Here is a 16,639-nt window from a genome sequence, read left to right as displayed (position 1 = left end):
AGTATCTCAACTTTTGAGGCCAACCTGGACTACACTGTAAACTCAAGGCCAGCCTGGGAAACACCAAAACGAAAGGTGTGTGTGTATGTGTGTGTGTGTTAGAAGTCAGGGATTGAAGTGAGCCAAGTGTGGTGCCACATGCTTTTGATCCCAGTACTAAGGAGGTAGAAGTAGATGATATCTGTGAGTTTAAGGCCAGCCTAGCCTATGTAGCAAATTCCAGGCTAGTCAGGACTACATAGTGATACCCTGTCTTTAAAAATGTCTGGGGGAGGAGCTGGAGAGATTGCCAAGAGGTTAAAGAGCATCCACTGCTCTTCCAGGGGACCTAGGTTCAATTTCCAGCACCCATATGGCAGCTCATAACTGTCTGCAATTCCAGTTCCAGAGGATTGAATACCCTCTTCTACCACCTTGGACTCTAGTCAGGTGTAAGATGAATATATATACATGCAGGCAAAATAATCATACATACAAAATGATTTTTAAATGGGGTGCATTGAGGGTGCCAAGTCATACACTTGCTTTTATGGCACTTGAAAGGTAGATGCAGGAGGATCAGGAGTTCAAGGTTATCCACATGAGAGGGACTGAGGGAAACTGGGAATGCAGTTCAGTGGTATAGCTACTTGCTTAGCATGTGGAAGAGCCTCCTTGGGTTCAATTTCCAGCACCACAATAAGTAAATTAAAAAGAGTATTTTCCAATAGTTTATTAGATCTGCTAAAATAAGACTTCTGTCTTAAGAATGAAGTAGTGTACAAACTAGTCATGCATATCTATCTTGAAGGAGAAGTCCTACTTACTGTATGTTATACTGCATATAGACACATGTGGGTATACATATAGTATATATTACCTTTGCAAAGTCCTCCTTAACATGTCATCTCATTTACTTCTGACATATAATCTTTAAGGAAGGTAAACACCTATAATCACTTTACAGGGACAGAGAGCAAAGGCGAGAGAAGTAAGGTGATTTGTCTAAACTTGCTACACTGTCATCAGAACTAGTCACGTAAGGTTCTGAACTAGAACAAGCGAGCCTTACCTGAGGTGGTTCTTGTTCGAAGGACCATATGAGTACAAGTAGGGGCTGTGGCACTGTGTGGAGGAGACCCCACGGTGAAGAGGACAGCTCTGGCGCTTGCTGCTGTTCCTGATGGCAATGCCAACATAACACCACAGGCTCCTGCAGGAGCTGCAACAAAAGTTGACTAGATATTAGATTATAGTCATAGTATGCCTATACATAATTGGAACTTAAGGAAACTTATACTTTTATTAATTTTAACATTTATTTTTAACTATGTGTATGTAATGGAGCAAATATACAAGTGGTTATAGGTGTTTACCAAGGCTAGAAATGTCATATCCTCCTGGAGTTGGAGTTACAGGCAGTTGTGAGCTGTCAATAATGTGGATGCTGAGGCAAACTTGGATCCTCCGCAAGAACAGTAAGCACTCTTTATCTAGTGAGCCACCTTGCTAGTCCCATTTAATATTAAGTTTTATAATTCCAATATCCATTCTAAAATTAGATTATTCAATATAATATTTCCAAGTAAAAATACTTATTTTAGAGAGTCAGTAAGCTGGGTCAGCATGTGAAAGTGCTTGCCACCAAAGCTGATGATATGCATTTGATTTATAATATCCACAGGGTAGAGGAGGACTGTCCCTGGCAAGTTTTCCTCTGACTTCAACATGCATGTATGCAGTGACATGTACATACATACATACATACAAAAAGTTTAAATATAATTAAAAAGAGTTGGGTGTGGTGAGTCATACTTATTTGTTTTTAATTTTTTTTTATTTTTTTATTTTTTCCGAGACAGGGTTTCTCTGTATAGCCCTGGCTGTCTTGGAACTCACTCTGTAGACCAGACTGGCCTCGAACTCAGAAATTTGCCTGCCTCTGCCTCCCAGAGTGCTGGGATTACAGGCATGTGCCACCACTACCGCCCGGCTTATTTGTTTTTTCAAGATAAGTTTCTTGAAACTTTGGCTGTCCTGGAACTCACTCTGTGTAGAACAGGTGATCTCCAACTCAGAGAGATCCACCTGCCTCTGCCTCCTGAGTACTGAGATTAAAGGCATGCACCACCACCAAATGCTGAGGTGTCATATTTTTAATCCCAGCACTTCAGAGGCAGAAACAGGCAGATCTCTAGGTGTTTAAGGCCAGCTTGGTTTACACAGTGGATTCCAGGCCAGACAGGGCTATATTGTGAGACAATGTCTCAGAAAAAAAGTTCTGTAATAACAGAAATTTAGAGTAATACCCCTCCTTTACATATGTGAATATTCACACCAAAGCCCAGTATTCAATGTTTTAGATAATTAGAAAATATCTGAACTGCAAGTTATATCTGTTGACAATTAGAAAAATTAGACAATGAAAATGGGAAATAAAAATACAAAGGTAAACAATACAGATTAGAAAAACATAAAAGCTTAAACAAAGTGTATCCATTCAGACTAGACCCTCACACCTGTGAGGAAGGAAGTGCAGGTACAGCAGGTGTTGGTGAGGCTGGGGCTGACGGGAAGAGCCCGGGTTAAATGAAAATTGGATAAAAAGCTCCCCATCCAGCAAAGCACGCAGAATCAGCGTTTAGTTTAGAGTCTTTCCACATTCAGACATCTAAAAATTATTACCTTTATGGGACCAAATAATAAAGTCAAATATTTACAATACATATCAAACATGGAAGAAGAGATCTTTTAACTGAGGGAAAAGACTAAATAAGAATTCTAGATTTGCTTGCCTTCACATTGACCATAAATTACTTTTTTTTGAAGTTATTTAAGTGTAGGAGTGGTTTGCTCAAATTTCTCTATGTGTGCTTCACGTGTGCCTGGAGCTTAATGCCTGCCAGAGGAGGGTGCTGGGTCACCTGTAGGTACCGGAAACTGAACCTGGGTTCTCTGTAAGAGCAACCAACACTCTCAATTACTGAGTCATCTCTCCAGCCCCGACAAATCACTAATTTTTAAAGATTAAGATAGAGTCAATGGTATATACACTTTGCCTAGTATGACAAGGCTGTGAGCTCAGTTCCTAACACTACAACCTGGTCTCCGTAGTAAGTTCCAGGCTAGCCAGAGCTACAAAGCAAGAGAGACTGTCTGAGAAGAGAAAAAGCTCAATAGTATGTTACTAGTCTCCCATTAACTTTGGTGCAGATGGCACTTCTGACTGAAGTTGCCTAAGAAATTAACACTGTTCAGTGTCAAACAATTAATTATATTGTCTTTCCTTACTCCATATCTTAAGCTGCAAGGTTAACTATCTCTAAGAAAGTAACTGAAAAGATACAGAGCATACAACTTATGGATGAGAAGCTTTCTGTTTTACAGAGCACAGAACCTTAGATAACACTGCAATGTGCATCATCTGACACAAACACACAACCTCCTATTCCTGTTCCTTAACTGAAAGTGGAACCTTGTTTACTGTGTAAGAAAATAATGTGTTTATTACAGACTGGCTTAGAAAAGGAAGGCTGCAGTCACTCCAAGTGTTCTCCAGGATGAGGAGGTATGTAGCTGGGTGTTGGCCCAGCACGACACATTCAACTTCCCCTTCCCTGATGCGACAGTGAGTGAGTGTACTGAGCTCCCTAAGATGTATTTTTAGAAATATTTATTTTATTGTATGCATGTGTACCTGGCTGTATGTGTGAGCATGTAGGGACTCCTGGAGGTCAGACCACCTGACTGGAGTTAACAGCTGTGAGCCATCACATGCGTGATGGACCCAAGCTTGTGGCCTCTGCAAGAGCAGTAAGTGCTCCCAACAGCTGATCTATCCTTCCAGGCCCCACAAGGAACAGATCTGAGGACAATATCCTCTGCTCTCTTCTGAAGTCCATAATTAAACTGATTTCTTTCCCATTAACTATAGTCTCTGAGTAATAATTTTCAAGTGGTGAGCTTCCGAATCTAAGTCCAAGGATCCTGGACAAATATAAAAGAGAATTCCTGCAATGCCCATCCTATCTATAAGAGAGCACTGCAGGGCGGGAAAGACCGCTCAGTGATTAAGAGCACTGACTGCTCTTCTGAAAGGTCCTGAGTTCAAATCCCAGCAACCACATGGTGGCTCAACCATCTGCAATGAGATCTGATGCCCTCTTCTAGAGTGTCTGAAGACAGCAACAGTGTACTTACATATAATAAATAAATAAATCTTAAAAGGAGAGAGAGCACTGCAAATTTAAAGAGCTCAAAAACATTCTAGAAGTGAACAAAGTGAACAGTAAGTAACAATTGTAAAGAGCATACAAAGACTTAGAAAATGAGGCAGGTACTCTATTCAGTGTAATGTCTTCAAGGCTTTCCTTGTACCATGTAAAAAACGTACTTCAGGACAGGGCATGACAGCAGGCACACTCCTGTGAGCACTGAGAAGTGGAGATAAGCCAATCGATCGGGCTTTAAGGTCATCCCTGGCTACACAATGACATCGATGTCAACAATATTTCAAAACACACAAGTATTTAAGGGTGTTTATTAGTGCACTTTAAGACTCACTGATGTTATTTTTTTTTGGAAGGCTTTAAGTTTTCCCTATTATTAACAATTTTCATTTCCTCAAGCTGAGACTTCATGGTTAAAGAAGAAAAATGTATAATTATAAATGTTAACAAAGTTCATGTTCGCCAAGCAGTGGTGGTGCACACCTGTAATCCCAGCACTCTGGGAGGCAGAGGCAGGCGGATTTCTGAGTTCGAGGCCAGCCTGGTCTACAGAGTGAGTTCCAGGACAGCCAGGGCTACACAGAGAAACCCTGTCTTGAAAAACCAAAACAACAACAACAACAAAGACAACAACAACAAAAAACAAAAAACAAAAAAACAAGAAACAAAGTTCATGTTTAAGAGAAAAAAAAGAATATGAATTATCAAAACTTATGGATGGCTAAACATCTTTAAGGAATACATATTTCACAACTAATAACTTGGATTTAAATTATAACATGTGCATGTAAAACTATTATGCAGGGCTGGAGAGATGGCTCAGCAGCTAAGAGCACTGACTGCTCTTCTTGAGGCCTCGAGTCCAATTCCCAGCAACCATGTGGTAGCTCACAACTGTCTGTAATGGGATCTGATACCCTCTTCTGGTGTGTCTGAAGACAGCAATAGTGTACTCAATACATGAAATAAATAAATCTTTTTAAAAAACTATTATGCAATATAAATTTTTTATAAAACTAAGCAAATTAGTGGTCACTCAGATAGGCTGTTTTCAAAAAATTATCCAAATATCTAGTGACTGACAAAAGCAGTTTCTAGATTCACATGAAGAGCTCCTTCCTTCACAGGCCTATACCTCAATAAAACTATACTAAAGAAAAAATTCTTACATAACCACTTAATAAAATATCTGGAAATTGTTCAGAGGGTATTCAAGAGCAGACACGTTGTTCAACTCATCTTAAAGCACTGTGCCCATTTTCATTCACTGGGCTGAAAGGGGTAAACGGGGTGAGGAATTCTGAAGCTGGGCTGCTTCCCCCTGAGCAGCGTCATGGAATCCCACGGTCTTGCCTGAGACACCTTTTGTGTAGCACATCCTTCCTGGAGGTGCTGCCTGCTCACTCGGTGCCATTCTAGTCAAGAAACTCTAATGCTGCTTGATAATGACAACAGACAATGAGAGTGGAAGACGATTATGTAGCCTTAGCTGGCCTGAAACTCATCATGTAGACCAGACCGGCCTCAGACTCAGAGATCTGCCTGTCTCTACCTCCTAAGAGCTAGGATTAAAGAAAGGTATGTACCACTGCCCAACTGAAGTGCTTTCAGTATAATCTCACATCTCAAGAAAGCTAAGGCCCTCCGAGCACTGGTGGCACATGCCTTTAATCCCAGCACTTGGGAGGCAGAGGCAGGCAGATTTTTGAGTTCGAGGCCAGCCTGGTCAACAGAGTGAGTTCCTGGACAGCCAGGGCTACACAGAGAAACCCTGTCTCGAAGAAAGAAAAAAAAAAAAAGATAAGTACCCGACAACAAAATATTTTGAGAGTACAAGAGAGACCACATTTATACAGCTTCTATTAGAGTAAATTTCTATAGCATATTGTTATCTATATAACAGGTTGATGTCAGGTGTCTTCCTCAATTGTTTTCATTCCAATTTACTGAGGCAGGATCTCTTACTGAACCTAGCATGTATAAATCCAGCTAAATCTAGCTAGACATCTTGAGTCATGGATCCCTGTTTTTGTCTTTGGAGCACTGTAATTACTGGCAGGCCACCATGCTCTCCTGGCTTTCATGGGGGTACAGAGACCCAAACTTGGGCCCTCACTGAGTGGCAGGCCCCTTCTCCCAGCCATATTTTAGTGACTCAGTGTCTCATTATAGTCTAGGCTGGCTTTGAACTCACAACCCTCCTGCCTCTGACTACCAAGCACTGGGATTATGGTTGTGGGCCACCTCACCCAGAAAATAAATTACCTATTATTACTACTATACTTTTACTTTTAGGCAAACTGTAATCCTTGTATCTGCTTACTTGTATATATTATGTCATGATCAAATCAGATAATCTGCATTTCTCTCTTTAAATATTATTTATGTGTTGAGAGAATCTTCCAATTCTTTTCTATGGTTATTTTGAAATGTGAAATTAACTGTTAAAAGACTATGGTTAAATTAACATGATACAGGATGTTTGAATATTTTACTATCTCTTAGTACTAATTGCATTGTAGTACTAATTCTCTATCTTCTTCCTATCCTCTAAGGATCTCTGGTCTATTCACTTTGCTCAAACTTAAGAACATGTGGCATTTGCCTATCTGTACCTTATTTCACTGATCATACTGTCCTATGATTCTACCTATCCTGCCATAAACAACAGGGTTTTACCTTATTATTTTATAAACAATATTCCATTGTACATCAGTGCCACATTTTCTTCACATAAGCATTCCTTGTTAGACATGTTAGTTGATTACATAACTTGCTTACTGTGGATAGCGATCCCTAAATGAGTGAGTGCAGAGGTACCTTTGGCATAGTGATTTCATCTCCTTTGGATATTTGCCCAGTAATGGCATTGCTGAACAGTTCTGGGTAAAGATGTTATATCTGGGTTATAGTTCACCACTATATGACAGTTCTATAATAAGCATTTACAGGTTGCTTTAGAAAGCACATCAGTTCATGGAGATGGGGCCACACGATAGGGGCTGTTTAGATCACCAAGGATCAGGCAGTAGAGCGCGAGGCAAGGAGGAGCAAGGAATAATACACCCCAGAACCTTTAGTAGTTCATATCCTGCAGATGTGCCCTCCTACCAAAGTTTCCAGAACCTCCACAAACAGAATGACCACTTGGTTATTAAGATTCATATTCAAAATACGAATCTATAGAGGGTATTTCAGAGTGAAGTCAAATTAAGTTTCTTTCACTGTGCAGAAGCTTCTTAGTTGATACAACTTCTGGCTTGTTTTGGGGTCCTAACCAAAAAATTCTTTGCCTATACAATGCTTTAAAGTGTTTAATTTAGATCCTTGGTCTATTTTGCATTGACTTTTTACATATGGTCAGAAAGAGGGGTGCAGCTTTACTTCCTGAAGAGACTGTCATTTCTCCAGAGTACTCTTAGCATTGAGATACACAATTTACTGGAGAAAATACTGTTATTAGAGTAACGAGGCATTTCCAGCAGATAACTGTGGCATTCAGGCTCAACACAATAGCAACAAGAGGCAGCTGTGAGCACGGGGTGGCACTAGCTAATTCATGCAGCTATGCTTGGTTTATGATTCTCTTAACACGTGAGTGCCTCCACGTGTGCTACTTTCAGTATTTTAAAGAGAAAGAAACTGAAAATATAACCAATGAACGATGGTAAAAAACTATCCAAACTTCATTTAAGAAGTTAACCTAAGGGGCTGGGAATACATAACACTTGTCTACCATTCATTTGTTTAATTTTCAGCAACACACACACACACACACACACACACGCCTACCCCCATATAGTATAAAGGCAAAGTGAACAGTAAACACAGTAAAACAATGAAAAAACAGAGAAAATCTTGAAAGCAGAAAAATAATCTGCTTTCATATCAAAATGAGCCCAAATAAAAGTTCTGGTTAACTTGTAGTCAGGAATGGAGGAAGCCCCAGAGGAGTGGGATAGTGTGAAGTGCTGAAAGAGAAAACTGCCAACTAAGACTCTCCATCTAGAAAATTCCTCAGAAATGGATCTAAGAGCTGAGGTTACAGCCTCATCTGCGTGAAAACAAAAAAGAGCAAACCATTGACTTAAGGTCAAACTAACACAATTCTCGTTGGAGAGATGGTCCAACGGGTCAAGTGCTGACTGTATGGTCTTGAGTCTGGTTCCTTAGAATGCACATGAGGCTCACAGCTGCTTTCCACACTTCTACAGTGAGTGGGACGTGGAATCACGACAGTCTCTGGAAACTCATGGCCCAGTGAGCCTAGCACAGGCAAGGCTCCTCCTGAACAAGAGACCTTGCCTCAAACACAGGGAAGGGAAGGTGTAGCTCTGAGGGTGCCCTCTGACTTCCACACACAGAACTCCATGCCTCATTCTCACACACAAACATGAACTCACATACATTTTAAAAAAGAAGATAAAATAAAGATATTCCCAAATCAAACAAAGTTAAGAAAAATTTGAGACTAGTAGACTTGGTACTCTGACAAAAATACCAAGGAGAGTTCTTTAAGACCCAGAAGGTAATCCACGTAAGTGATGGGGGAAATGAAAGTGCACTAGATGAAGATAAATATGTAATTACTAAATCATATAACTGCATCCTTCTTATCCTTTCTCAAAGGATCTGAAAAGTAACCATGTAAGGATAACATGCCTGGAGCTGGGGAGAGGGATCCGCAGAGCAGAGCATGTTGTTCCTACAGCGAACCTCAGTCTGGTTCCTAACAGTCACATGCTGCCTCATGGCCATTTGTAACCCATGCACAAACACAGTGTACATATATATGTGAAGGCAAACATTCATAAACATAAAATAAAATAAATCTAAAAAAGAATAACATATAATTTTGTTGTTGGACTGACCTGAGACATAAACAAATGTAATAGTACATTTGTGGATACCACAAAGAAAGGAGATGGAAACAAAGCTGTATTTGAGTAACAAAGTGTCATTGGATAGAAACAAAAATCCACAAAAGCAACTGAAGACAACCAAAAATGGTAAATCAGAAAATAGTGCCATGAACTGCTAATGTAAATTACCTTTTTAAAACTCAGTCACTTTTAAAAAATATATTTAATGTTCTTAATTATATGTATATCTGAGTGTACACATACTACAGGTGCTTAGAAGGCCAGAAGATACCTTGGAGCTGGAATAAGAGATGGTTATGATGTACCAAGAGGGTGATGGAAACTAAACACCTGCAAGTCCAGTTCCAGAGGATCTAACACACTCTTCTGGTCTCTGTGGGCACCAGGCAAATATGACACACATATATACATGCAAGAAAACACGCATATACGTAAAAAATAACAACTAAAAAAATCATATCATATTTAGACTAACAATGATAGCACTAAGAAAGGAAATGAGAATTAATACTTAAGAGGGGTATTTTCTATATCTTTATTAAAATTAAGTTAATGTAAATTTAAACTTGGCTATAATGATATATGGTAAGCCCTAAGGTAATTATTAAAACTAAACAGTTAAAAAAAGAGAGAAATAGTTAGTTGATAATGGAGTATGCCTTTAATCCCAGTATTTGGGAGACAGAGACAGGTGGATCTCAGAGTTTGAGTCCAGCCTGATCTATAGAGTGAGTTTCAAGATGGCCAGAGCTACACAGAGAAGCCCTGTCTTGGGAAAAAAAAGAAAGAAAAAATATCAAAATGTGACATTAAACTAGTGCACAAGACAGCAGTAAAGAAGGATCATGGGTTGGATGTGGTGGCACATATGCAATCGAACTCTGGAGGCAGAGGCAGGAGAATAACCATGAGTTTGAGGCTAGCCTGACCTATCTAGTAGTTTCAGGCCAGGCAGGGTTGCATAGTGATATTCTGTCTCAAAAAACTTAATATGCAACTTTATGCATGTACACAGGACGTGCTCTAGTGCCAAAGACATCCTGAGGCTAAAGGGAAATGGCAGCATAACAACTGTGACAAGAGTCCACTGTACTGCAGAGACCTTCTAGGCAAGAAAAGGGTAAAGGGACACATCAAATCCCATGGTTGCTAGGAGCTGTTCCTTTCTGATTTGAAAACAGAGTCAATTTGCTGGCCCAGATATTTTTTAGGATGCAATAAAGACAACAGAGAACTGGGCACAGTGGCATAGTCCTTTAATCCTGTAAAGGCAAGTGGATTTCTGTGAGTTCTGGCCAGTCTCATCTACATAGTGAGTTAGAGGAACATCTAGGGCTATGTAGAGAGACCCTGTCTCAAACAAAAAAAAAAAAACAAAAAAACACTGAAGAAAGCAAGAATGTTGTAATCGATTGCAAAATTTAGGCATATCTAATAGATAGGGATTCCTAGAATCCATTCCAGAAGATTTAATTGTAAACAAGACTGGGTTGGGCATGAAATCTCTCTGGTGTTCATTGTTTTTGTTTTTGATAAATAATTTAAATAATCTAGAATAGGGTGTTCAACAGATTTAATCCCTGGAGAAAATCTGAGAGGTTCAGGAGCCTCACTAACTGGATATTTCTGAGATTCAGCTGCTATAAAGTAAATGCTTGGGAATACTGTATTTAGGCTAATTGTGGCCAGGATGGTCCTACTGACAATAACATTTTGGTCACAAACCCTGCTCATCAAGATACTTTGTTTTGATGGGCACTGAGGAGAAAGAGAAGATGACAGGGATGACTGCTACAACTATGAAGACATATGTGTGTTGTTTTAAGCCAGCCACCAAGCTTGCAATACTTTATTATAAAGTAATAAACTATGCATATGCTAACAAATTACCCGTTGACAAACTAAGAAATTTTTCTTACCTACATCCATTGGTCGTTCTGTGTTTAAACTATCTGTGCTGCCCTGGTGTCCACCTAAAGGTGCCTTTACTTGTTGTTCTGATAACTTCCCGGCACTGACAGATCTGAAGAGAATAGTGATGTGAATAAGAAAAAGGCACTTTCCACCTCCGCCGCCCCCCCCCCCCCCGAAATTGATGAAAAATAATTCAGGGTATAAATAAACTTTTCTAACCAAAATAAATAGTTTATTCAAGAAACTCAGGAAGAATTCTATGCAGTTATAAGAAACAACTGTATTTTTTAGAAATTCCAAATGTATATGGTACATATCATTAATCATATGGCATAAACCACCTACTAAACTAATGTGTTTTATTGCTTTTACAAGAGAATGCATTGGCTTAGGGATTAGTTCTCATGTAAAAGGCTGAAGAGGGAATAGTCTTTACCTGCCAAACACTGCCTTGCTCTGCTGCTCAGACCGGTGCCTCTCACTTCCTTGTACTAAGAGGCAATGGGAACATTCACGAGGGTCATTTCCATCTTTGGACTGGCTTTCAGCAGGTCCATGACGAGTGACCAAGGCTAACAGGTTAGAAGATGCTTGTGTTTTAGGGATTTTGAAAGGAGCTGTCGTCTAAAGAAACATATATAAGCTGGTTAGTATGATGTACAAAATAGGGTGCACTGGTCATGAGTACAGACTTGGAACTTAGATGTTGATTCAAATACCAGATTTTTATTTATAATCTGTATGATATTGTGCTGTTCCTTTAAGCTCTTTAAAGCTCACCTTCCTTTTCTGAACAGTAAATGTTCACTAAAATTGTAACTATTCTCTCGATGAATCATTTCATAAAGTACCAGAGTTCATATATATAAAAGGGCTTAAGAAACACACCTTAGTAGGAGAGCCAATGATTGTTGGCAATGGAGTTTTAAAGAACCAGTCAGAACTCCGTGGAGATGAGCCCATGTGCTTGGTGGGAGAGGTTCCGAGGCTGCCAGGCCGACTAGGCTGAGGAGAGTAACTATACCCAGCTCCAGCATGGGATGGACACACAGGGTCAGAGTGCTGCTTCCGGAGCTTCTGCTTGTTCTGATAGATATCGGTGAGGGTGGGTGCGCTCTGCAGTCTAGCACCCAGTAAGAGTGATTGTGGTGACTGGGTCTGTGGCACTGGAGAACCTATTGACAAAAAACGAAGGTGACATTAAAACCCAAAGAAGTGCAGAGATAAAACAGGAAATGAAAAAGGCAATTGGTGTGCATGTGTGTGCCTGAGGATAGGCTAGTCTCTCGGGGAGTGCACGTGGAGGTCAAAGAACAACCTCAGGTGTTGGTTCTGGTCTTCTATCTTGTTGGAAACATACACAGAAAGACAGGCAGGCACGAAGGCAAGCAGTGCAAATATTGAGGAGGGAAGGAATCTCTTTTCTACATAAATCATGTTGTTGTCAAGCAAAGGTACTTACTAGTATTTAAGTTCCACTAAGACGGTCTCTTAAGTTTCTTGAAAACCAAACTATTACTAATAACATTAAGAACATGCAAGTATTCCTAGTGTCTAAAGTATTCTCTTCTAAAACCACCACTGAAGCCAGGTTTGATGCTGCATACTTGTAATCTCATAGACAAGATCCTAAAGTAGGAAGATTTCAAGTTCAAAGCCAGCCTGAAGCTACAAAGCAAGACCCAGTCCTAAATAAGCAAGCAAGCAAACAAACAAATAAAAAACCAATTTACTAACAAAACCTCCAACAATTATAGCACTATAAGAAAATACCAATTGAAGGCAGAGCATGGTAGCACATGCCTTTAATCCCAGCACTCTGGGGGTAGAGACATAAAGGATCTCTGAGTTCAAGGCCAGCCTAGTCTAAATAAGGAATGTTCCAAAATAAACTGGACTAAATAGAGAAACCCTGTTTTAACAAACAAAAAAACACAATTGGAACTTTGCTATTAAACATTCCTGCTTGATCTTTCTAAACCTGACATTATTAAGAACATTATTCTACTTTTTAGAGAAATAAATTTAAATAAATAGAAAATTAAAATTTGCTGGGCAGTGGTGGCGCATGCCTCTGATCCCAGCACTTGGGAGGCAGAGGTAAGTGAATTTCTGAGTTCAAGGCCAGCCTGGTCACAGAGTGAGTTCCAGGACAGCCAGGGCTACACAGAGAAACCCTGTTTAGAAGAAAAAAGAGAAAAAAAGAAAAGTAAAATTTGTGACAAATAGCATGATCAGAAAAAGTTACTTAAATGTTACTTTAAAGAAAATTCAAAGTTAAAGAGAATGAGTGAGGATTTTTTCAATAATATGAAATTTCTTTAATTATTAAACTCTTTACATGTCCATATGACATACAGTAGAAATTGACTTATAAAAGTATAATTTACATGTTCCTTCCCAAGCATGTGCATTATTTAATACAACAACAATAAACATACATTCACAGACATTCTTCTTAAAGTGTGTCCTTTTTTTTTTTTTTTTTTTGACATAGTCTTATATATCCAGGCTGGCAGCTAACTTTACTATTTAACTGAGGATGATTCTGAGCTTCTGATCCTCTGGAGTTCTGGGATTATAGGCATGGTTTCATGTGGCAGTGAGGACCGAACCCAAGGCTTTGTGCATGCTAGGCAAATCCCTTACCAACTGAGCTACACACCTAGTCCCTTGGTTTCTTAAGGTTAATTATCATAAAAAAATCTTATAACCACAAGGGGATACTGAATATATTTTTTAAAACATTAAACCAAAATTCTTTCTTTCTTTTTTTTTTTTTTTTTTTTTTTTGGTTTTTTTGGAGACAGGGTTTTTTTTTTATATAGCCCTGACTGTCCTGGAATTCACTCTGTAGACTAGGCTGGCCTCGAACTCAGAAATTCACCTGCCTCTACCTCCCAGAGTGCTGGGATTACAGGCGTGCGCCACCACCGCCCGGCTCCAAAATTCTAAAAAATAAAGAACAGTACAGGAAAAACTAAGTATAGGAAAGGGACTATTTCATATCAATTCTATTTGTTTGATAAGACTAGAAAAATATACCTCAAATCCACTCATAATAAAATATGTTTTAATACCTGAGGAGTGTCTACTCCTGGCTTCATGACCCTGAGGATGTCCACAGCAGCATTGACTAAATTGTTCAGGAATGGTTCCAACTAGGAATGGAACAAAATAAAAAAATTACTTAAAACCCAATAAAGGACAGAAATAGGGAATACACACACAAGCTGCTCAGTTTGTAATAGTTTCCATAATTCTAATTAGCCAAGATTTGATATATCTAATCAATGTTTTAGGTGCCAGGAGGCTGAGATTTAAAAAGTATTATGTAACCAAAACCAAATAAATGCTCCCAGCAGTAGGTATATAAAGCAGAAGTATCAGAGTTTGAATAAATCAGGCTTGTGGGGTTGCAGGAGCCAGCTGACTGATAGGCCAGCTGTAGTCCTTATATATCACATTTGTGCTGAGGTTGGGCTCCTGTGGGCTGCTACCAACCAATGACAAATCTATGCCTGTTGAAAAGGTCAAGGAATTCATTGGGGGGCTATTCTTGTAGTCTGGATAAAACTTTTTAGACTTTGTTATAGTCTGAGATTCTTTCCTAATGTTGCCTTCTTCTCCAAGGTGTGAGATCTGCACGTTGGTCTGAAGCTTTCCCTGCTTCCCCCTGACCCTTCTTCCCCTAGCCTTTACAGGTGGTTCCCCAACAGTCTCCTACGTATGCAGTACCTTCCGTATATCCGCATCTTTATGAACATACCCTGGCATAAGTCAAGAAATTTCAGAGTGTTTATACATGCAGAAGACAGGTCTACAACAGGAAGGGCTCCACCCACATAGGAAAGCAATGGGCCCTTTTAGCTTTAAGAACAGGGTTTGGGTCTTGACTTTGCGGACCATAGCATGCTCCAGTGGCTCTGGCAGGAGTAAAGGGAGGCCAAGGTTTGGTTTGAAGAATTTTTTTTAAGCTAAAAACAGGATCTTTAAATTTTCTTTTATGTGGTGTATAAATATGGATGCCAAAGACTAACACTGTCTTCTTTCACTCTGTTATGTTTTTCTGAAACAGGGTCTCTTATTGAACCTGGAGCTCAGCGGCTGGCCAACTAGCTTCTGGTTCCACTTGCTCTGCCTTCCCCCAGTGCTGGGGTTACCAATGCATGCTGCTGTTACATGGGTTTTAGAGATTCCAATTTACATCTTTGTGCTTAAGTGGAAAGCACTTTACCCACTGAGCCAACTTCTCAGTCCCTAAAGTTTTAAAAACACAGTATCAGCAATCTCTGACTACAGATGAGGCCTTTTTGTACCGTCTCCAAACTGTCTCATTATTTTGAGTGGGAGATACTACAGATCTGGGTACTTCAGCCTCCCCTTACATGCACTCTGACTTCAGAATTGTGTTTTTTAGTTTCACTTAAAAACATTTTTTCTGTTTGCTATGGTTCCCAGTATTTTGTTTGTTTTAGGCTTTTTTTTTTCTAAAGAATTATTTATTTTATATATGTGAGTACACTGTCACTGCCTTCAGACACACCAAAAGAAGGCACCGGATCCTGTTACAGATGGTTGTGAGCCACCATGTGGTTGCTGGGAATTGAACTCGGGACCTCTGGAAGAGCAGTCAGTGTTCTTAAGCGCTGAGCTATCTCTCCAGCCTACACGCATATTCCTAACAGTCATCATACAGATTAGAGATTTTTTTTGTGCTTTTTTTCTCCTGTGTGTATCTCTTGATTATTCTTTGAGGCATAGTCTCTCAATCATATGCAGAAGTCACCAGCTTCTAGGAAGAAGCAGCTGGAATCTCTTTTTTTGCCTTCTAAGGCTAGAATTATAGATAGGTCACCAAGCCCATGCAGCATTTTTGTGTGTTCTGGGGAATCTGAACTCCAGTCTTCATGCTTCCCTGAAAAGCACCTGCTGAGCCACCCCGCAGGTTCAAATACAGACATTTTTAAGGTGCCGTTGGGAGGATACGGGACAACAGGTAGAGTATGTTCTACAATCTGCTTTAAAGCACTGTTTTGTGACCTTGAGAATGTACTTTATCAGAATTGTTACGGGGAAGAAACAGGTTTTAATTGACTATTCAATTCTCCTCACCCAAAGGGGATGGTGAGTAAGGCCTGGAAGAGCCAGTAGAGAGTCTTCGTCCTCCAGTCTGCACTGTGTCTGCTGGTACAGGGGAGCAGGACCCGACCCGGAGGAAGCCCATGGGGCTGGTATTAGACCTTCGTACTACTGCAGATCTGAAAAGAAAGAGAATTACTTCCTATCTGATAGGACCTCGGGCAGGACTTTATTTCTGACACTCTTTTCCTGGTAACTCCTGACAACATTCCATGTGGAAGATACACAATGGTTACAAGGAACAAAAGTGAAAAATGTAAAATGAGCTGCAGTTATGCATGCTTTTGATTCTAGAACTTAGGAGGTGGAGACAGACAGACAGAATGAGTTCCAGGACAGCCTGATCTACATAGTGAGTTCCAGGAATACACAATGAGATCTGGTCTCAGAAAAATAATTAATTAAAAAAAAAGAGGAGGAGGAGGAGGCAGAGAAGGAAAAGAATGAGGAGGAGGAGAAGAGGGTTAGGAGGAAGAAGAGGAGAAAAAGGAA

At 39.8% G+C, this 16,639-nt stretch overlaps 1 protein-coding gene across 1 annotated transcript in view; it reads right to left on the bottom strand.

Annotated features, from left to right (window-relative positions):
* Ulk2 (unc-51 like autophagy activating kinase 2) overlaps positions 1-16,639 on the bottom strand; it is a 79,424-nt gene that overhangs the window by 12,696 nt on the left and 50,089 nt on the right. The window contains exons 16-21 of the mRNA XM_052194429.1: positions 16,121-16,266; positions 14,086-14,166; positions 11,894-12,180; positions 11,442-11,629; positions 11,011-11,114; positions 1,052-1,201 (exon numbers count right to left, since the gene is read on the bottom strand). Of these exons, the coding sequence (XP_052050389.1) occupies positions 1,052-1,201; positions 11,011-11,114; positions 11,442-11,629; positions 11,894-12,180; positions 14,086-14,166; positions 16,121-16,266 (956 nt within the window). The remainder of the gene's footprint in view (positions 1-1,051; positions 1,202-11,010; positions 11,115-11,441; positions 11,630-11,893; positions 12,181-14,085; positions 14,167-16,120; positions 16,267-16,639) is intronic.

The sequence above is a fragment of the Apodemus sylvaticus genome, chromosome 10, assembly GCF_947179515.1.
Source record: "Apodemus sylvaticus chromosome 10, mApoSyl1.1, whole genome shotgun sequence".
Classification (NCBI taxonomy): Eukaryota; Metazoa; Chordata; class Mammalia; order Rodentia; family Muridae; genus Apodemus; species Apodemus sylvaticus.
Note: the sequence above shows the minus strand (reverse complement) of the source record. Positions and strands in the feature narration are given on the sequence as shown.